The sequence below is a fragment of the Syngnathus scovelli genome, chromosome 14 (genome assembly GCF_024217435.2).
Source record: "Syngnathus scovelli strain Florida chromosome 14, RoL_Ssco_1.2, whole genome shotgun sequence".
In the NCBI taxonomy this organism is placed as follows: Eukaryota; Metazoa; Chordata; class Actinopteri; order Syngnathiformes; family Syngnathidae; genus Syngnathus; species Syngnathus scovelli.
The window spans coordinates 10,799,780-10,820,572 of record NC_090860.1 but is presented as its reverse complement, the minus strand read 5'-3'; the positions used below and the strand labels follow the sequence as shown (position 1 = coordinate 10,820,572).

At 44.3% G+C, this 20,793-nt stretch overlaps 3 protein-coding genes across 5 annotated transcripts; all 3 read right to left on the bottom strand.

The window, feature by feature from the left end:
- Positions 1-10: 10 nt before the first annotated feature.
- Positions 11-10,810, bottom strand: LOC125980422 (zinc finger protein DPF3). Of its 2 annotated transcripts, none has more exons than XM_049739477.1 (11): positions 10,698-10,810; positions 6,099-6,259; positions 5,890-5,997; positions 4,103-4,227; positions 3,832-3,924; positions 3,666-3,726; positions 3,465-3,506; positions 3,241-3,381; positions 2,597-2,710; positions 1,749-2,488; positions 11-1,651 (listed from the first exon to the last, which is right to left on the bottom strand). In XM_049739477.1, the coding sequence occupies exons 1-10, from the start codon at positions 10,727-10,729 to the stop codon at positions 2,325-2,327; spliced, it is 1,041 nt and encodes a 346-aa protein (XP_049595434.1). In that variant the 5' UTR covers positions 10,730-10,810; the 3' UTR covers positions 11-1,651; positions 1,749-2,324. The 2 variants fall into 2 exon arrangements, with proteins under 2 accessions (XP_049595434.1, XP_049595435.1); XM_049739478.2 differs by lacking the exon at positions 10,698-10,810 and adding an exon at positions 7,467-7,891.
- Positions 10,811-11,240: 430 nt separating this feature from the next.
- LOC125980420 (zinc finger FYVE domain-containing protein 1) lies at positions 11,241-18,105 on the bottom strand. The gene is made up of 11 exons (XM_049739474.2): positions 16,745-18,105; positions 16,169-16,673; positions 15,817-16,031; positions 15,597-15,703; positions 15,404-15,512; positions 15,209-15,306; positions 15,011-15,128; positions 14,458-14,628; positions 14,088-14,268; positions 13,918-14,022; positions 11,241-12,868 (listed from the first exon to the last, which is right to left on the bottom strand). The coding sequence occupies exons 1-11, from the start codon at positions 17,249-17,251 to the stop codon at positions 12,636-12,638; spliced, it is 2,349 nt and encodes a 782-aa protein (XP_049595431.1). The 5' UTR covers positions 17,252-18,105; the 3' UTR covers positions 11,241-12,635.
- Positions 18,106-18,654: 549 nt separating this feature from the next.
- On the bottom strand, positions 18,655-20,793 carry LOC125980423 (rho-related GTP-binding protein RhoV-like). Of its 2 annotated transcripts, none has more exons than XM_049739479.2 (4): positions 20,402-20,793; positions 19,545-19,839; positions 19,419-19,477; positions 18,655-19,352 (listed from the first exon to the last, which is right to left on the bottom strand). In XM_049739479.2, the coding sequence occupies exons 2-4, from the start codon at positions 19,711-19,713 to the stop codon at positions 18,903-18,905; spliced, it is 678 nt and encodes a 225-aa protein (XP_049595436.1). In that variant the 5' UTR covers positions 19,714-19,839; positions 20,402-20,793; the 3' UTR covers positions 18,655-18,902. The 2 variants fall into 2 exon arrangements, with proteins under 2 accessions (XP_049595436.1, XP_049595437.1); XM_049739480.2 differs by having other exon boundaries at positions 19,545-19,692.

Here is a 20,793-nt window from a genome sequence, read left to right as displayed (position 1 = left end):
TGACCAAATATTACCATTTCTATTTTTATTGTTCCAGAATAAAAATAGTTTAACAAAGAACTTCATTGTATCCATTTTGACAGATGGTATATTTACAGCAGAAGATGAAGCAAGCACTCAATGATTTCTGTTTCATCTTCTCTTGGCTCCATTCCCTACATAATCATACAAACACACACGCTTCAATCACTGCCCTTCACACAGCACCAGGGGGGGCATGGGATGATGGGCTTAGGGTGGGCTATTGCTGCGTTTTGCTCGAGGTAAGGATGACTTTTGCATTCGGGAGTTGATGCCGAGGACTTTGACCACACTTGAGCGTTTTTGTTTACAGCGGGTGACGGTGAAGCAGCTCGCATGATAGCTGAGGGCTGGATAAACACACATGGGGGAGGGGGGGAGGGGGTGCGACTGTGAGGAGGGTCCCTGAGGGGAGGGGGGGGGGTGCAGTGAACGTGCAAGTGACACCTAAGTATACAACAGATGAATTTCAGCAGGGATGGGCATCTACATCATTACAAACGGAGGGCACAAATGGATGGTGTCAAGTTCAAAAACTTGTAGAAACTAAGTTAAGAAAATTTACTTAAAAAAATTAAAATTTCCCACTCAGAAATTTTGTTTTGGAGTGATGTGAGCACGGGACGGGGGGGGAGACATCAGATGCCCATCCCTAACCGATGCCTTCAATGTCTAATGTTAAGTAGCACACAAATAGGCCTTCCTTCCAAGCGCACGTACACACACATACACACACAAGCACATCAACTGAATTATTGCAGTGTTCCAGCAGCGTTCCTTGGTAGTGTGCGCTCAATAATCACGGGACCCGTGCACGGCGTTAGCGTGCCTCCGCGCCACCTCAATACAATCACAAGATTCTGGCCTGCGACGACAGAGACTGAACAATCAAAAGCGAAGGGATGAAGTCATGAAGGTGGCCTGAGTAGTTTCGGTGGCCAGAGGTATCCCGCAAAAATCAGAAGAAAACCAAAAAATGCACAGGCGGAGCGAGCAGGCAAGACGATTCAAGTCGAGCGATGAGCGAAAAGGTTCAGAGGTCAGCTTGTGTTAGTGGTGGAGTTAAGCACCGACTCTATGGCTGGGGGAATGGGGAGAAAGCTGGTCGGGTCCATGGTCCAGTCAGGTTGGGGAGGGAGGGAGGGGTATGGCTGTCAGAGCCGGTTTGCAGTGCAGAGCGGCGGGCTGGCACAGTGATGAGGGTAATGACGTCTTAGTGTCACATCGGATCACACTCGCACAACACGAGAGCGGAGGCAAAGAGTAAAGGGCGACGGGGAACTGGGAGTGGGCGGGGTTTTCAGGCCCGACAAGTACAAAGGCCTCTTCGTTCGTCTCGCTGTAATTCTCAAGGAAGCTGGCTCTGATCCAAAGTCCTCCTGCATCCCCATCATTCTAAAAACAGTTGGGTCAAGGATGACCAAAGAGAAACCAACCCCAAAAAGTCAGGTGAAACTGACCCAAGCAACACTTGGTTCTTTTTTGACCCAATTGTTTTTTCCAAGTGAGGAGATCAACTCTTCACATAGTCAGTGGAGCGTCACAACAATTACAAGTTGGACTGACATGTAGGCCCAAATTCAGGAAGGCTCATTAAATCTTCATGTTTACTCTCCTGTGCCGACTGCTCCTACAACACAGGAAAGTCAAGTTAGGACAGCACGTAACATCTGTTTTTGTGAAAAAGTTTTTGGAAGTAAGCAAAGTAAGAAATGCCTAACACTTACCTTTTGATTCACTAAGCGGCTCGTGTCTATCAAAAAAAAAATTTCCTTCATCTCCGAACATCGCCATTGGATTGCGGCAATCCGTTTATCGGCTCCTTCGTGTTTGAGTCAAAAAATAATCCAGAGTCACAGACCACAACAAGGTCATGGCAAGATCCTTCAAATAAAAATAAAAAAATCTGTCGAAGGCTCCTAAGACATTCCGACAGCCTCCAAACACAAAAAAAGTTTTTGATTGCTCCAGTGTTTTTGTTTGTTCGTTCACACATTAGTATGCTCCTTCTGCTTCAAAAAGGGGAAAAAATAATTCAAAGTTTTGCAAGTCATTAGTTGACTTAATTTATAGATATTTATAAATAAAATTTCATAAATTAATGTCCAGTAGATAAAATACAACTTATATATATATTTTTTTTGTCCTGAAGCGATCACATTGTGCTTTCTGCAAACAAAAACTTGGGGGGAGGGGGCGAAAAAAAGAGAGAAGAAGCAGCAGATTTTTGCCAGAGATGAATCCAGATGTTTTGTGATGTTTTTTTTTTGTTTTTGTTTTTTGTAGATGGAAAATGTTAGCGTCTATCTGTGCCGGCCGGATAATCCGTTGCTATTGGCGGCGGGCTCTTCCAGCTCGTCGTCCTCGAAGCCGTGGAAGGTGGAAGCGTCGCTCTCCGACGTGGTGGCGAAGAGCTCCTCGCTGCCGCCTACGTTGCCGCCGTCCTCCTTCTCCTCGCCGCCGTCAGCTGGCTCGCGAGAGAGAGAGGAGCATATTTAAGGCGGACTGTCACGTTTTGGGGTGTGATGTCATCATTTGAGGAAAAGCCTGACAATGAACAGATGTTTCAACTCACTTGTGCATTGACAGGTTGTGCAGGGGGAGCCGGATTTCATAAGCTTTTTGTTGACGTTCTGACATTTCTCACAGTATCTGTTGGGAATCCTGGTCCCGATCTGCACCTTTGGACCTGAGACAAGTATTTCAAATAAATATATATAATATTTAAAGAATTTTTAACAATAAATATGAACTATATTATTAACATTAGCAAGTATTTTCCCCACAAGATGGAACATAAACTTCAATTTGGTTCTGCATGGCTGTATAGAAATACCAAAATAAATACATTTAAAATGAAAAAAAATCCTAAACCTTAAATTTTTTGGGGGTGGCTCAGTTATGTCAATAAGTTTTGTTAATTACATTAACCTTAATCTTCAGTACTGTGAAAAAGCAATTACTTTCTATATTTACGATTTAAACTGTATAGTTTGTCACTGATGATGTAACCAAAAAAAAAGTATCTGCAAACATCTTGAGCTAAGAGCTGGCGAGTCATTAGCAGAATGTCAACAATACAACGCCAGAGGACATGGAAATAGCAGCAAGAAGTACGACTGTAGAATAAAGATGAGCATATCAAACCTTTTTGGGACAACAGACTCACTGAACAAACACACAAAAGGCAACGCAAGTTAGTGAGAGCAGAGTTCTTACGTTTGTGTCTGTCAGTGGGCTGTGCAGAAGCAGACCTGGAAGGCACAGCGCTCCTCTCACCGGGTCTGCCCTCCTCTGCAATGTGGGAATTTGTATAGTGGTAACTTAGTCCCGGCCGGCTCCTGTAGCGCTTCGCATAGACTGTAACACACACACACACACACACACACATCCTGAAACCTCTTCAATCAACACAGCAGCGATAATGAAGTAACTCGAGTTACCTGAAGTTGATGATTTGGAATTATTCCTCTGTTTGTATCTGTCTGGAAAAGAAAAACAGCACAATAAAAATGACAAGGAGAACAGTAATGCAGTGATGAATTTCCAGCACACTGGATGCTGCCTCACACAGGTGAAGCTTGGTACTACAACAAACTTTTTTCCACCTCATCTACTAGCATGATGTCAAAATGTCCACTTACTGTCACAGACATATGGCTTGTCATCATCCATGTCAGCCTTCCTGCGGCCCGAACCTCGACCCTGAAGACAAACCACTCGTTTAACCTCAAACATACGAGCGGTAGCCCGCATGGTCGTGAAGGGTACTCATTTTAAGTGTTAACTACTTATGATCCACTTACTTACCCTTCCTTTGCCTCGGTGTCTCCTCTTTGGAGTGTCCACCTCGTAGTCGTCGTCGTCGAAAGCATCTTCTGCTGCGTCTGCCTCCAGAACTCTCTGAGGAGGAAAATGAGGATGCAGTTTGAATACTTTTGCATATTTGTGTAGAAATCCTGATTCTTCCTTGGCAGTTTGCAACACCCCTTGCTTTTAGTTTTTGTTTTTTTTATTGTGACAGAATGCTGTGTGAAGACGTTGACGCAAGAGTGCGCCAGATTACTGTGAAGGAAGGCACCTGGATCTCCAGCAAACTCTCCTCGTCGTTCCTGGAGTTCCTCTTATCTAGACCTTCGCCTCTCAGCAGAGCTTCTAGCGTTGTGCTCTGGGTGGGCAACGCATCCTTGGACATGAGGCCGTTGTCTGCCACCAAAAAAAAAAAAAAAAAAAGAGCAACACGTGAAGAACGATTCAAAGTCCGTTTTTTTACACAAAGCTTAAAATGTGCGTGTGTGTTTTTTTTTCACGCCACAGAAGGCCAGCATCGCTGAACCGTGCAAGTGAGCTTTCAATCAGCCCGTGTTTGTTTATCTTCTCACGCTCTACTTAAAAAAAGCAAGTAGTAATTTACTTGAGCATCTGTTTGCTATTTATTGCAGAGCTTTTCTCTTGCAACACAAATGTGTGACAGCCACTTTTTTCATGTCCATCTTTATGCAGGAAAGGCGTTGTCAATAGCGCTGCACTATTTGGATATTGCGCTGGCTCGGAGGACCTCCGGGGAGACATCACTTGAACCTGAGTGCATCACGCAGCGCTCGCCTCCAACAAAACAAACTGTGTAGGAGGAAGGCAGGTGGAGAATGAACAAAAAGCTTAGAGACCGACATCCGATTTAAGAAGTATCTTCACCACGCTGATGGAGATGCTTTGAGGATGCTGCATAGGTGAGAAACAGACACACAAGTCCTCCGCAGCCCCTCACCATTGTGTCTGACTTTCAACTCTCCGCGACGAGACAGGGGCCCACCTCCCCTCCCTCGCCAATCACCCACGGGAGCCGGTGGGCTAAAAATAGCGCCGGCAGCAGCCTGCAGCACGGAGCTGATTGTGCATGCAGCCCGAGCGACTACCACGGCATCAGCACGACATTGAAGCTCGCCGGCCATGAGCGCAAGTTTGGCGGCTTCTTTGCCGCTGATCCACCTCTGGCCAGATGCACAAACGTGCTCGGCATCCTAGATGATGAGTTGAATCGATGCGTGCGTGTCGCCTCTGCTGGGCTCTCCCTGACACAGCACACGGTTGTCGGGAGAAGGCGGAGGAGAAGGGGGGGGGGGGGGGGGGTCTCAGCGGAAAACAAAAGGCAACAATGAGATGTGTTTGGGCAACAAAGGCCTAGTTCAGATGCTATCTCACCACTTTGTTTTTGACTTACAAAACATGGACTGGACAAACCTCAGCTGAACTCCAGGAGTGAACAAGCTCATTTTTTGGCGCTGGCTCCAGAGAAATAGTTCATAAATCTATACATATTATTAAGACCAACCTTTTATGGATCGGGAGTGAGTCAAAAATACAAAGAAAATACGCATGTTTCCTGTTCTGAATCCCTGTTGAAAAGTGTACATGAACATTTCCGACCGTTGGCCAAGGATCAATGAGATTATCAATAAATAGCCATGAGCAAAAATCAACAACAACTGCGCGGTCGTAGCTGACCTCAATGTATGCAGACTGTCATTGTAAATCGCGCTAAAACATTCTGGCGCTGACAATAATATTGTCAATTCAGCTGCTTGCCAAGCGCGTGAGGAGATAAAAGCAGTTATAGGTGTTAAAAAAAAAAAAAACTCGCGGGAGAATGTGAAGGAGCAGGGACAAGGGTCAATGTAACATCTCAAGAGAAGGCCTGACTTTACTGCATAACATTAAAAATGAAATACGCTTTCAAGGAGCGGCAAATCTAATTAGGTGTTCTCGCCACAAAACAAGTTCAACAGGCGGGTAAACGTGGACACTTTAGCACGCCGACGCCACATCATCGTTGAAGATCGATCGCCGAAGAGAAAGCGACAAACTTACCCAGCTTGAGGCCGAAGATGTTCAGGCTGGGGTCGGTGTCGGCGTGCAGCCGTCTCTTCTTCCGCCAGCAGCGGGCCGGATACGTGTACATTTGCCCGGCCGCCACGCCTGCTCAGACATCGGACACGAAACCGTTTCACTACTTGTGTCCATTTAAATCATGAATAAAGATGACTTCAAATCGTAATGTCAATCGTGTGTGTGTCTACCTGGGCTTCGATGATGGCGCTCCATCCATATGTAGCAGTTGTTCTGGGCCACGCCGGTTTGCGAGTCTAGGAACGGCAGGCGCACGCTGCGTTCGGCGCACAGGCGGGCGTTGTAGCTGCGGCACTGCTCAATGGCGTCCTTGTAGAACTGGTCACCCAACCTGCAAGTATCACATTTTGCATTTTTGACATTTACGGAGTCTATTAACATCTAATATACTTGAAAGTCAGTTTCCTGAAAAAAAAAAAGAGTTGAAATAATGGCTAGTGACTAGCGTGAGATTGACAAATTGTTTCAGTGGCAAGATTCCTCGCCGTGGAAAAATGAGCATTTATCATGCGTGTTATTGGCTCGATTCCCATCCGGCTCGTATTAAGCGTCCCCTGTGACAAGAGAGCAGTTAAGACGCTCAGACTTAGTTCCACTTTCCTGAGCACTGCTGAGACTTTGGCTGTCCCTCAGCGTTTCAGTGTTAATATTCAGAGTGGGATAGCCAAGGATGTTTCACAGTCAAAGCCTCACTCTCTGCCACATGCCTGCTATGTTAATTAGCCTACTTAATTAATCTCGGCCGAGTGGCGAGCGCACAAGGGCGGGTTCTAATTTATGTCAAAGACGGAGGGGTAAACGCTGAATAGGTACCGTGCGTCCGATTTCTATCTATAGGCCGACGAGGCAAATCGTGTCCGCCCGTCGTCCCGGATGCAAGATGGCATCTCCACACGGCCCCCTCCACGTGTTTTCAATTACGACATTAGCACGACAGCCATTTTGAAGGCAAACTAATGAGCCGACGGCCGCGAGTCGAGTCTGGAATGGTTAAGTGGAGTCTCGCTTGTCCTGCTCTCACCCCCTTTTTTCTCCGCCTCCAGTCCGTGCTCCTGACAAGACAATGTGTAGCAGATGAACAGCCGTGTCAGGAATGCTGGCGAGCACAAAAAACCTTCTATATCGTGGCTCGGACAAAGCCGCAGTGTGTGAGGACGAGTCACAGGTACGCTGAGATTCCAAAATAACCAATTACAATTTGAGCTGTGTTCCAAATGATGAGGCCTTTGTGCATTAGCCTATCATAAATGCATTTTGTAAATCAATAATATTAAGGAGGGTGAGGTACAATGCAACAAACCAAAAACAAAACTCAACGACTCTTATTTTTACACAGGCGATGGTAGGAACTTTGAACGCGCATCCCTAAATGTGACACATTTCTCCAAATGAACATGGAACTCCCGGCTGCACCCTTCACTGCCATTCCTCGACATCATCGCGCATCAGTGACGGAACGCGACATGACATATCAGCTTACAAAAGCGCACAGCAGCTGTAAATGGTCCCTGAAGTGGGCTCAAGCTCAGAAGACTCACTCAAAGGCTGTGCCACATGGAAGCAGCTCTTGAGACCACTCGAGTTGAACGTCGGATGCTAATCAGGCTCAGTGGCGGTGTTTCGGGGTAGGCGGGGGGGAGGGGGTTGAGACAACAAATAAGTCGTAAAAGTCTTTTGGTGGCTGCAGGCTGGTCTGAGAAGAGTCCCTAGATGCAAGGTACACTCATCTCCAAATAGTGTCTTAAGCTAAGCTTTTTTTCTTTGCTAGCCGACTATAATGTAATGAAAGGCAGCGTTAATCATCTCGCCGGCGTACGTGCCAGTGTACTCCTGTCAGCGCTTTACACGGCTGCGCTGGTAATGTGTCAACGCTCATTTCGCGTGGCACTTTGTGACTCTTCAGCAAGACACGCGCAACTATAAACCACGACCCAGAGGATGAGTCCTACTCGGTTTGCAAAGGTGTGCAGCTCATTGACAGGAAGTGGCGGTTGCCACACTGACACAACCAAACACAGGAAATAGAAGATAGAAAGTGAAGAGGATTAAACTAGACCACATAGGACCACAAAAAAAAACAATACATCTCACTGGGCCAAATTGTGATGTTTTTTTAAATCAAATATTGTTTTTCTTTTTAATAAAAACCAAGTTCATGAACAGTAGTCCTCGAACACACCCCGGGTGCGTTTGGAAATTATCTCCAAACTTCATTCCAAACTCAAAGCGTTGTTCAAATGTGCCATTTGGTCATTCAGCGTGCCCAGAAAAAAAAGGAGTGGTAGAGTTCAGTGAATAGGCAGTACAAATTAAAAAAAAAAAAGTTCAAACATGAGCCGCTTAATTGGTTTGGAAATGAATGGCTAGGGAGCGGGATCTGACTTTTCGAACGCACAAGTATTTGTTGTCAGATTATGTTGAGATCTCAAGTGCTGTTATAAGAACACATTTGAATGAGATCCAAATATAACGACAATCTGTGTTCTGCGTGGAGAAGAAAAATCTCAGTGCAAGAAAACAAACAAGTAAAAATCCTTTTGTATCCTTCGTTGGAAAACAACTCAGCAGCCATGAGTCAAAAAGACAAAAGAAAGAATTCCAACAATGTTATCTTGGTTAATACGTCAAAAGTTATCAAGCATCCAAATACGCAATCTGGCGGGTTTTTTTTGTTTTGTTTTCATTTTAAAACAATTTCAAACATTCATTGGTTGAATTGTTATTTGATTTTTTTTCTCTTTTTGGAATAACAAGCCAAGAGAAAAGAACACACCACCATTGGCGACTGTGTTTTTCTTCTTTGTGACAGTTTCCACCATGTCACGCGACGATGATGTCACAATAATGCTACACAGCCCCAAGGCAAAAACAGATGAGCATTTACCGCTACAAAAAAATACAATAGCGAGCTTAGCCGAGTTTCATCACTTGGTTGAAATGCGACAAATGGGCCGGATCTACCCGGCGTGATGTCACGCTAGCCGGAATCGGTGTTGAGCCTATGAAACTTAACTTTATTCAATTAATATTCAATGCGCAATTTCAATCAGATTGTCGCAATTGTCGTCCCCATTCAACAAAGACCTCACACTGGCCACCATCTCTCCAGGCCAATTTTAAACCATTTCCCTAAAGTGAATATTCTTAATACAAAAAAAAAAAGGTCACACTGGTTCTCTGGAGCGACATCCAATTAGTGGCGCTAATTATACATCAGTCTGAAAGGAAGTTGGAAACTATAATAGTATAATGGCAGATTAAACCGCTTTATGTTAGCAGAATATATTGTGAGAAAATACTTCAATTATTTTGATTTTATAAGAATAAAGTTATTATATAATGTATGAAGATTTTTTTTTTTCCCCATAACATCTTAACATTAAGTGCTGCTTTGAGCCGTTTGGCTAGCAGCAAAACAGAGCTGATTGCGCAGCTAGTTATAAATGCACAGGCCACAAATCTGATTTAGGTGGTATTTTCTGCTCGATGAGAATACAGGTAGGGGTTGCCATGCTAAGAATGTCAACAGAACAGCACCCCACATACCGAGAACATGAAGCTGAACACACTCAGCCATAAATTATATGTTGAATTACGGCCGTTGGCTCGACTCCCCCATGTGTGAATGTGGCGAATACTACACACGTCCCTTATGCTGTGCGAGCCGCGTACATTCGATTAGCAATCCAATCACAACAACAGCGGAGAACAACAGGGCAAATAATAATAATGGTGACGGGGCAAGGTGTGGTGAGGTCCACTAAGATCTGGGTTAAGGAGGAGTAAGAGGAACATCTCTTTCTGGAGGAGCAGATGGTTCTCCTGCTTGGGCCCAACACTTCCTCCCTGTTGGAGCATCTCTCTGACAGATGGGCCCAGGATCCTGGACCAGACCAGGCTAATCTCTCGCACTCCTCCACTTAAAGGCACAGTGGCATACGCCTGCTTTAGTTGCACGACGAGGAGGAGGAGGAGGATGGACTGACTCAGTGTGCAAATCATCAGAGTTAAAGAAGAAACAGATCTGCTTTTTGGGATTGTATGTGCACCAGTAAGGCAATGCATGTGAACAAAGGAAATAAGGTGGAGCATTGTAGCATTGAAAAGATAAATATGGTTACACTTGTGCATAATGTTGTGGTAGAAATTTGCAGTCCCCCCCCCCTGCTCTGGTGTCTGTGCTGGCACTTTGGTCGATTTGGCGAGCAAGCATGCAAACACAAAATGCCTCCCCCTCCTCCTCCTCCTCCTCGCCGGCTCCTGACCACGTCTGCGCTCCGACGAGCCAAAGTTGACATGTCGACAAATTGCAAAAGTAGAAAGCACTCTCGGAATGTCACTAGATATTCCGTCGCGTCGTTTGACAAAAAAGCAACCGAGTTAACATGGGGGGGAAAAAAGAAAGGGGAAAAAAAACGCCTCTCAATTCGTCCGAAAGCAGAGGAGAGGCACCGTGTCGACACTTTGCTTGGCAAAATAAAAAGATACAGCCATGGAAGGCGACATTCACCGAAGAAGCTACGTTGGTGCTAAGCTAATGTCACGTTTGAAGACACGTTTAAATCTTGTGAAAATAAAACAACTATACCGAGGCTACTTTGCCATGCAAGAAGTCCACCAACATGAAATTAGACAGCCATAGCGGCCGAACACTCGCAGCCAGGGGCTTGCATGCACTAACGGCTACCTGTACCACGCCAGTTGGTAACAAAGTAATAAATTACAGTTTACTTAAGATAAATAAATAAATAAACGTCTAAATTACTTACGCTTTTAGTGGATTCTGAATGACAGCCGCCATTTTGCTACAATGTAATGCAATATCGGCGTCTTGCAGTTCTGAGGGAAACCTATGGAAACGGACCAATCACAGCTCGGGATGGACTCGTCGACCAATAGACGTGCGGTATGTGTGGACGGGGCGTGGCTTGGTGGTGGTAAACTGTCAAAATAATTTTAAAGGGTTTTCCCTTCACTATATATTTTACACACCTCACTGAATAACAGAATATTTAGCTTCAAAGTCGCAACTAAAGTAAAGAAGATTATTTGTTTTGGCATTCCAGGAACACCTAACGACGTCAGAGAATGGACACACGAAAGCTATTTAATTATTCATTCAACTAATTATCAATTATTTATAGGCATCATCAATAAGCTCGAAGGGAAAACATTTCCTCACTTTATCTGAGACTGCAGTGGTGAGAGAAAAGAACAGCAAGGAATGCAAACACTATCTTTTCCTCCCACATCGGACTGCAGTTAGTGGTTTCACACACAAAACACACAACAGACACAAAGGCAAGTCTGAGTCCATGTTTTGACACTTTTTATCTTTGTCAAATATTTTCAGCCGTACACACGTTTAAAAACACCAAAGATATGTGAAGCAACAGATTGCACTTTTTTTTTTTTTAAATAGGAATGAACTCCAGTTTTGTGACATGATGCTGCTATTCTTTCTTGTGCAATGTTATATCATGTGCGATACAACATTTTGTCAAATTTTGCGTCACACGTGATTTTTTTTTTCCCTATACCAGATAACTTGAGGGGGCAAGCATTTGTATTGATACACATTCATCAGTATCACATTTCAAACAAATACGTGAACCCTGACAGTCCTTTCATATTGTTCAAGCGGCAGTCACTACATAGCAATGAAATGGTTTACAGTGAATGTCAAATGGGAAAAAAAATACTGTTAAAAAAAATGGCAGAATACATTTTCAATGGCTGAATACATTTTCAATGGCTGATAGAAACTGAAAAAAACAAAAGAAGGATCACAGATGATAGTCAGAGCAAAAGAAATAAACAAGACAGAATTAGAGATGCAAATAACAACGCAGCTATCAATAATGACAACATTAAAAATTAGAATGTGAAGTCTAAGACGTACACTGCTTGGTAAAAGAGATTACGTCATTCAAAGAGCAACCACAAAAAAAAAAAAAAGGCCATGAGGTTCTTGTACTGTCATGCATATCAGATTTTTTTTTTTTCCATTTTTACTACAACTCTCAAACATAAATAAATTTTCAAGCTCGAACAGTTCTGTCATCATACACCCACAACTGACTTGCTAAATTATAAATATCATACCAGCACGGACAGTGACCTGAATGATTTGGCACGGCAGATCCATCCAAATTTGGACATCTGTTATTTTGGCCATAGTAAGCAGCAGCCTATAACAGCTGGGGGGGGGAAAAAAAAAAAAAAAAAAGGCTTAGTGTAAAAAAAAAAAAAAAAAAACTAAAAAGTTGCAACGCGGCATGCAATGTAACCTGCACGCATATAAAACATCTCTTGACCATTTAAGAAATAATGCTCCTTGATATATGAATGGCTAGACTGTAACAACACTAGCTAGAATTTTTTTAAATGATACTTTCTTTTTTAAATCAATATTTTCTCGGAGTAAAAAAATACCTCATTAGCCTTATCTATCCTACAAATGAGGACATGTGGACATAATAATCAAAAGTGGAAATGCGGATATACACTTTCAGTCAAGTGCCTCAGATTCCAGCTGCTCTACAAAGGCCACATGAACGCTCGCTCACCTTCCCAAATTTGGTTTGTGTCCTATGTACAGTATATCTAAGCACTTCCTCTCCACAGATACAAAGCCAGAACCGCCGGACAAGGAAGCGAACGAGCGGTTCTGTCCGAGCGCTCTGAGTAAAGGAAGATGGTCTCGGTTAGAGCTCTCCGGCTTTTTGGTTGCAGCCGGTGCACACGCGCACGGGGTGATCCCAGCCGCGTGACGGCACGGCGCGACGCTCAGGCGAGCAGTCGTCGCACACGCCTTGGCCGCAGGCGCGGCAGTGGTGCTTGGACAGCTTGGCGGTGAATTGGCGTCGGCAGATGTGGCAAGAGAGGATGTCCTGGTCGGGCACCCAGTAGGCGGGACGGGCGGCGTCTTTTACCAGGCCTTCGAGGAGCATAAAATAACGATATTAAATTCAGAGTCGTGCTAGCAAAAATATTGAGGGCATCAAATGCTCATTTGATCCAGACGGCCATGCAACTTTAAAAACAAGAATCATTTGTTGTTTTTTTTTTTCGTGGGGTGCTCATCGTACATTATCATTACTGGCGGTTTGTTTATGGAAAGCGTCTCAGTGCCACGATTTCCATATGGCGGCGGGCCTTTTCGCACATCCACTGTCGCATCTGTGACAGCTGGCTGACTCCGAGGGGGAATGGCAGAAGACCAGAAGCGGCGTGTCAGACTGAAATACTACTTGACTCCGTGTTATTTCCTGTCTCATTTAAAGTCGTCGTTCTGTCGCTCCAGACAAAGTACAACAGAGTGTCGAGATAAGTAAAGAAGATGGATTGATTTTTTTTTAGGTGTATAACTGGAAAACACACATCACGCCACAAAATACATTTCTGAGCAACATGGTGAGTGTCCAAACGGAAAGTGACATTCTTTTAACGCTACGGGATGTTTCCTGTCGTAAATTTGAATCACCGAACCTTCTGCATGAGATTGTTCCACAGGCGCTATTATGAGTGATATTTGAATGATGTAAAAGAGTGAATTTGAAACGAGGGCCTTTAAAATGAAATTAACTGAGCAATCGAGCATCTGCTGAATCTCTCGATTACAATAAGACGGCGCAGTTAATGTCGGGGCTGAATGTTAAATAGCAGAGCTTGAGCGCCATAAAATCTTTAAAGGACGTCTCAATTAATGACTTTAGAGACCATATTATTGACATTTGAATTGACAAAAACTTGGAAAATGTAGTCACTATCGTCCACAACAAAAAACTGATATGTGAATTTTCTCGCAGATTTGCAGGCTGATCTAATTTGAGAGATGGAAACTGAAAAAGGATCTCACTACTTGAGAGTAACGACGATACGCCTCTGCCACCAGAGGGCAATGCACGACTACGGCGATGTTTACCGAGTGGCTTACTCGTGTTACACAACAATCCTCTCGAGGTTTTGCTTTGGGGCAACACTCACCAAGCGGGATGTCAATAGCGGTCACAACAACCCCGATGGTGTTGCTCACCGCCTCGCCAACCTTCCTCGCAAGCGTTCCGCCTTCTTCCTCGTCCTCCTCGTGAGCTGCGTGAAGAAAAGTCTCTCACTGATGTGTTCCGAAGGAAGTGAGTGGGGATGTGTGACACTACCTGCGTGTGAGGCTCTCTGCTCAAAGCACACGTCGCACACCCTGACAGGGCCGAGACCCCATCCCCGTTCGGGGACCGGGGCCGCTTTGGAAGAGCAGCCGTCGCAGAAGCCCTCCCCACAGGCACGGCAGTGATGCTTGGTGTCGTTCTCCAGGAAGACCGCTTGACACTTATGGCACAGCTTGTGGGAGAGATAAACAAGCCGCTATTATTGACGAAGTCTTGTTTTGTAATAGGTGGGGGGAAGGAGATGTCATGTCCATATTTTATCTTGCGAGTGCACATAAAGATTGCGTAACAGGCAAGGAACACCACATAAACATCCCCCGGGACACAGAGTATCGTTGGAGTCATGTTGAGGGTCGCTCACCAAGATAAGGGAATTGGGTTTCCAGTAGGTGGGGGCGATCTGGTCCGTCAGCCAGGAGGTGACGGCCTTAGCGGGCTTGACGCCGAGCTCCGACACAGACTGGGCCACCAGGTTCACGCCATCCAAAAGACGCTGTGCTGCGTTGCTATTGTCCTTTAAAAAGCCCTCCGACTGCACAACACAGGCATTCGATTACTTCATCACGACAAAATGAATCAATCAATGTGTGGTTATTTGGGCACGCTGTTGTCTGTTGATGGCTTGTCATGTCGAATTTAATAGAGTTATTGACTACTATTACTGTCCTGCTGCAATGGCGTGCTGGCGTCTTGCTATTTATGGATCTGGTACAGCTATCCAGTTCCAGCCTTCATACCGACAATCAGAATCTTCATATGGTAAAGACGATTGCCGCTCCCTCCTGGGACTAACCCCCGAAATTTGAGGGGTCAATACCTCCAATTTATTCCAAATTTATTCATAATAATCTAATTGCCATTTTATTGCTCAGTATTGAGATTGCGATACAGGAAATCAGGTCATCACATCTTACCCCTGGCCAAACGTGCTGGATTTCGGTACGGACAACGGTGTCCACTGGGTCCTGGTTCCCGTACCAATACTGACGGCTCCGATAGATCACTCCACAGTGGGGGCATTCGATAACATACCTGAAAATGAATTAAAATTAGCCACAAAAAATTGGGCAGAGTGGAATAAATGCTCAATTGGTTCCTCCCCATCTACTCACCCGGACCAGGCGTATTTGGCGAGGCCCATCCAAGGAGAGTCTGAGGAGGCTGAAGTCTTCGGGATGACGACGACTTCTTTGCCTCCTTCGTAACAAGCCTGAGGTGACGCAACAAGCGGTCATTTTACGTTTCATCCTAGACGCCTTATCAGGCCGAGTAAACGTAAGAATTAAGATATAATTCCCTGTGCTTACCTTACAGGTGTAAATGCGATTATCATGCTGAATAGAATAGCGACAACGATGCTTTGCCTCGTGGCAGACGCCTTCGCCCAGGTGGTTCATGCTGTTTTTGCAACCGGATCTGCGATAGCAATCGGTGGGTCGGAACGTTAGAAGGCATCTCCAAACAGTAGGAGGCATAATTTGGAATTGAACAGACACTGACCCACAACTGAGGCACAAGCTGGAGCAAGTGAAGTACTCATCAGGGAAGAAGCAACTGTGGGCTACCAGCTCGTCTCCGATTTCCCCACTGAAGCGCTCACTTAAGGCCTAGCAGGAAATCAATAAGAGAATACTACAAAACAACTCAAAGCTGATTTTTTAAATTAACTGTAAACTGGTTGAGAAGTTCCGGTCTGTAACTGCTTTTCTGCAAGTCCTACCAGCAGAGCTTTGAAGATGACCACAGGGGTGCGTGGAGAACGTGTGGCGTTGCTGTCCAAGAGCTGCTCCAGTTTATTCTGCAGGCCGCAGAAATCAGTGGGTGGAGTGAGAGTCTGCGTGCCCCAGTACTGAACAGAACTGAAGGCCTCCGGGAAACGGGAGACCTTTTTAAAACGCTCCAACAGCAGCCGATCAACTGATTCGTGTGATTTATCTAAGACAGAAAACAAAGTTGTGTGTCATATTTCACACATTGTGATTGGGATATGTTTTTTTTTTTCTCAATAAAAAATTGGAATGGCCCGGTAGGATCAAAAGGTACGCCTGGTGTAGCGGAAGTAGAATTCTTACCTGTGCCGAGGAGCTTAGTGTGGACGGTTTCGTGAAAGATAATCACAGCAGGACCCAAAGAGGAGAGAGGAACATCCAGACCGCAGCGAGCCGTGGCGGCCTTCAGTTCCTTGGTGAAATGCTTCAAGTAGGCCTCGGAGGCGTCCCCGAGAAATTTGAAAAGGTCGTCGTGGAGGCGGTCGGCGTGGGTCCGGTAGATGATGAGGTCAGAGATGGCAAGCACCTTGAGCAAGAGCCGGGTTCTCTGGCCCTGTTTGGAGCTGTTCCCCAGCAGCCCCTCTGTATCGATGACCACCACGTTATGGAAGGGGTCAAAGGCCGCCCACACGCCCACTGTGCAGGACTCTTGGGTGGGAGAAGTTTTGAACACTTCCCTGCCCATGAAGAAGGTGTGGTTGAGGGTATGGGATTTGCCCTCTCCGGTGTTACCAAAGATGGAGACCACTTTTAGGAGCTGGCCGGCGCCACAGTTCAGGTTCTTCACAAATGCAGCCTCATCTTTTATCTGCAAAAATTCAAATCAAACAAATAAGAATTTGATTCACTTTTACGACGCACAATTTCTGTACAGCTTACCTGCATTTCCTCATTTTCATCAACGAGAAGAAAACTGGACACAGTTTCCAGGACTTTTGCCCGCAGAGACTTATTCTCATCAGTGACTTGGAGGACAGGCTGAACAGAAGGTTCCACAGACTTGAGCTCCGTGTGTTTTGGTGGCGTTAGATACGATACAAGCTGGTGTTTCTTCTTGTTCCCTCCGCCGTGAGTTCGCTTTTGACATTCTTGGCACATATTTACTTTACAGTTCTGGCAGCGGACCACCGACCTGCTACGTTTGCCATTGTCCCCTCCTTTGCAATTGTCACAGTAAGGGACATAGCCTGAGCTTATCTGGAGCCGCCTGTGGTTCTGGAGACGGTCCTGACTGTGGAGCTCGAGGTCGCAACGAACACACTGCAAGGTCCTGCACTCTTCACACTCAAAGGCGGCCTCCTCCAAGCCACCACAGGCGTAATTTTCTTGACATGTTAGACTTGTATTGACTCCCTTTTCTGAAGATGATGAGCCATGCCCACTCATCGTTTCTGACACTTTCAAAATAAAGCTGATTGCCTTTTGGAAAAGCTTTAACTTTAGCACCAGCGATTTCCAACAGCACTTTTAACGTTAAACTTGTGATAATTCTGGCTAAAGAATAAACAACAAAGTCAATTTAAATTAGCTGCATTCTGACAAGGTTAATTGTTTCTTTTGTAAACAATAAAATATGATATTTTAGTCGGTGTGCATTTCAAGCATGTAAATGGACAATTTCCTAGTAGTGACACAAATAATACACCTGACTCGCAACAAGCAGTTAGCTAGGTTGTACCAAAAAGTTATCACTATATACACAGCTTGCACATTTGACACAACAACACGAATAAAACTATAGAGAGACGTGTACGAAGCCGTTAACAAACCGAGAAAAACAAGTGAATGTGCAAATAATGCTAACAACAAGCTAGCTACCAGACTGGCCCGTAATTATAACATTAGCTCGCCGGCTACACGATAGATATTCTTCGGCAACAAAACCAGAAACACTTTGATTAAAGCTAGCGGTTCTGTGCGAATTGAAGCTTTGTCTGAAACAGCGCAGTCGTTTTCCAATCGGCGAGCCCAACAACAAAATGATCAGCAGCCAAAAAAGAACAGCTAGCAAACATAGACTTCAAAACATCAACAAAACTGCCGTCAGTCGATATCAAGAGCGGACACTATCAAAAGGGAAGGGGTGTCCTCACAACATCGTTTTAAAAGTCTCTAAAAAGTGAAGCTCTTTTTTAAAATCCACCCGAGCCGTGTCATTGTTTTTGTTCTTAAATCCCCTCCCAAACAGATTTCTCTAGCTACGTTATTTTGTCGCCAGGTCAGATCAGCTGATCAGATTATTTTCAGTCGAGGGGGCAAAGGAGGGCGGGGCACTGTTGCATCATGGGAAGTGTAGTTTTAAGACGGGAAATAACAAAACGGACAAATGGTCAGGTTTCATTCATAGATTAGGTAAAAATAAATGAATAGACAAAACACATATTGATTAATTAATTATTTACAAAGTGAGTTAAATCTGAAAAAAATATCTTATTCTATACTTCATGATGCATTATTTTTTAATCAAACCAAAAAAAATCAATTGTTAAAACGCATACGGGTCTTATAAATTACTGTGCTAATTAAAGTAAATCTCCAAGTATTTTAGCAAGTGTAATAGATTAACAGGATTGGAGGACATGCCCCGACCTAATCTTTCCCACAGTGGCTGACTTTAAATGGCCTTTGTCTTGCAAACAAGCACTTCAAAGTGTCAGCAGGTGACCATTTGTCCCAAATAACACTTGCTGGGTACTGCTTTCCCTCCAATTTTTTTTCAATGACAAAATCTCACACTACTTGTTGTTTTCAAATTGGAAGTCAGCAAGAAAAAAGAAGCATAATGGGAATTAAATGTATGCTGCTCCATATTATACACTTTAATACACAGACAGTTACAAAAATATAAATGACAAAAAAAGCGACAAACAACACAGAAATTTAAGGAAATAAGACGAAAGAAGTATGCAGCTTCATTTGTCCAGCTCATAAATCAGTCAATCATGAGCAGCGAGATCAGGACACCCATACAATTCTAAGAAGAACCCAAGAGGAGCTGTATCAAAAGACCAAAATGTTCATAATCAACAAAATTTCCTCACATTGATTTGAACATTCGCCTCCATCCAGATTGCCAAAAAGTCTTAACGCATTTCACCAAACCATGCTTTTTGCTTTTTGCAGCATTGTGCTTGTGCTTCATGGCAGCAAAGATGGCGTAGTCAAACACATCTTTGAGGTGGTGCTGGGTCAAAGCTGAACACTCCATGTAACCGTAAGCTCGGATCCTCCGTGCCAGGCTCATGGCCTGGCCCGATGCCACCGGTCTAGCGCACCGCCTGGCCAGATGAGCAAGGATGTTTACATCATGGCAAAGGTCAGACTGTGTACCCACCAGAAGAATGGGAGAGCTGGAGTTCCATGCACGGATCTGCGGGATCCACTTGCAAGCCACGTTGTCAAAAGAAACAGGATTGACCAGGCTGAAACACAGAATGAAGACGTCCACGTGTGCGTAGCATAGAGAGCGAAGATGGCCAAACTCATCCTGTTGACAATCATAAGCACAAATTCATACATCATTTTTCAAAACATTATCTTGTGAGGTATTTACCTGTCCAGCGGTATCAATCAATTTAAGTCGTGTTTGAACTCCATTCACATGAACCAAACCTGTGAATTGAATAAATATCAGTTGTGTTCCTTTTTTTATATATTTTTTTAAATGATCTTATCCTACCAGTAAACACATCGAACGCCGTCTGCCTGTACTCGCTGTTGTACCCGTTGAAGATGTAGCTGATGATCATGCTCGTCTTCCCCACAGCTCCATCACCAACCAGCAGGCAGCTCAACTCTTCTTTTGGCCAGCCGGCCTTCTCATGCCTCTGAGGAGCATGCAGTGCCATCTTTAGTTGTCTTCCGATATTCCAAACATCATCGGCGTGCCACACCACTCAGTCCGCTCAGCATGGTCACAATACTGTACTGAAGAGGTCTTCAATTGCCTCCCCCCCCAAATGGGAAGAAGGACACTTCCAGTTCAAAAAAACAAAAGCAGCCAATCAGATGAGTGATCCCAAACAGTCACTGTCCAATACCATTTGCATAGTCACGCCCTTTTTAACTGTTTGACTTGTTTCTAAATAATGAAATAGAATTTCTCCTCACAATAAATAAGATAAATAAATAAACAATGCAAATAAATCAGTGAATTGTGCTTTAATTTTAACTAACAATTCCAGTTGGTCAAAAATAATCAAACAAGGGATTTCAATAATCAAGCAAATAAATATTATGTGTGGAGGAGGATTTACTAGGAAAAAAACGATTAATTTCGTTCTAATTCCATAATGCAATACCAGTTTTGACCAACAGAGGGAAGTGTTGCTCTGGTTTGGAGACAGTACAATACAGTATTGTCAGAACTGTGGCAAGGAATAAAAGTTCACAGTTGAGGACTTTCGTTAGTAGATTACAACGTTTAAAAAAAAACTCTGCCATAACCGTTCATAAAGGTTTTATGATGGTAACTGCTTAACTCTGGAACGGAAAAATATGTCTTGGAACGGATGCGGTTCCACAGCTTTGTCTTACCATTGATTCTTCTTGATGGATAACTCACCCAAATGGTTTTAGTCGAACAGAATATACACGCATTGTAAAATACGTGGTTTAGAGCTGCGGGAAACGTTTAGAGCTGAAAATATGACTTTTAAACAAAGTGTTGTCCCTTATCTGTCTATTCCTGCAGGAAACTGTGCGTGCATTGTGTTGTAAGGTCTGTGCTTCCTGTTTGCCGTTGTTTCAAACTCAATCTTTCTCTCCCCTTTCTCTCCCACTTTTTCCCACCACCTGCGGTGTTGCACACTTTTGAGGTAGGGGGGCAACATCTGGGTCCCCATGTTGCAAGCTCCCATGGGCCACTGCCAGCTGCTGCTTACAATACTGTTCCTCCATTCAAGGTAAAATGTCCAACACAGGAAATA

What these genes read in the sequence shown, in the direction of transcription:
- LOC125980422 (XM_049739477.1), bottom strand. Translation starts at nt 10,729, where the DNA reads ATGGCGGCTGTCATTCAGAATCCACTAAAAGC. An exon ending in CAAGCCATATGTCTGTGACA is followed by an intron (nt 3,507 to 3,665) that starts GTAAGTGGACAT and finishes TTTCTTTTCCAG; the next exon opens with ACAGATACAAACAGAGGAAT. An exon ending in CACAACCTGTCAATGCACAA is followed by an intron (nt 2,489 to 2,596) that starts GTGAGTTGAAAC and finishes CTCGCGAGCCAG; the next exon opens with CTGACGGCGGCGAGGAGAAG.
- LOC125980420 (XM_049739474.2), bottom strand. Translation starts at nt 17,251, where the DNA reads ATGAGTGGGCATGGCTCATCATCTTCAGAAAAGGGAGTCAATACAAGT. An exon ending in TCATCTTCAAAGCTCTGCTG is followed by an intron (nt 15,704 to 15,816) that starts GTAGGACTTGCA and finishes ATTTCCTGCTAG; the next exon opens with GCCTTAAGTGAGCGCTTCAG. An exon ending in CGCTATTGACATCCCGCTTG is followed by an intron (nt 12,869 to 13,917) that starts GTGAGTGTTGCC and finishes TGCTCCTCGAAG; the next exon opens with GCCTGGTAAAAGACGCCGCC.
- LOC125980423 (XM_049739479.2), bottom strand. Translation starts at nt 19,713, where the DNA reads ATGGCACTGCATGCTCCTCAGAGGCATGAGAAGGCCGGCTGGCCAAAA. An exon ending in GGCGTTCGATGTGTTTACTG is followed by an intron (nt 19,478 to 19,544) that starts GTAGGATAAGAT and finishes TTCAATTCACAG; the next exon opens with GTTTGGTTCATGTGAATGGA. An exon ending in TGATTGATACCGCTGGACAG is followed by an intron (nt 19,353 to 19,418) that starts GTAAATACCTCA and finishes GATTGTCAACAG; the next exon opens with GATGAGTTTGGCCATCTTCG.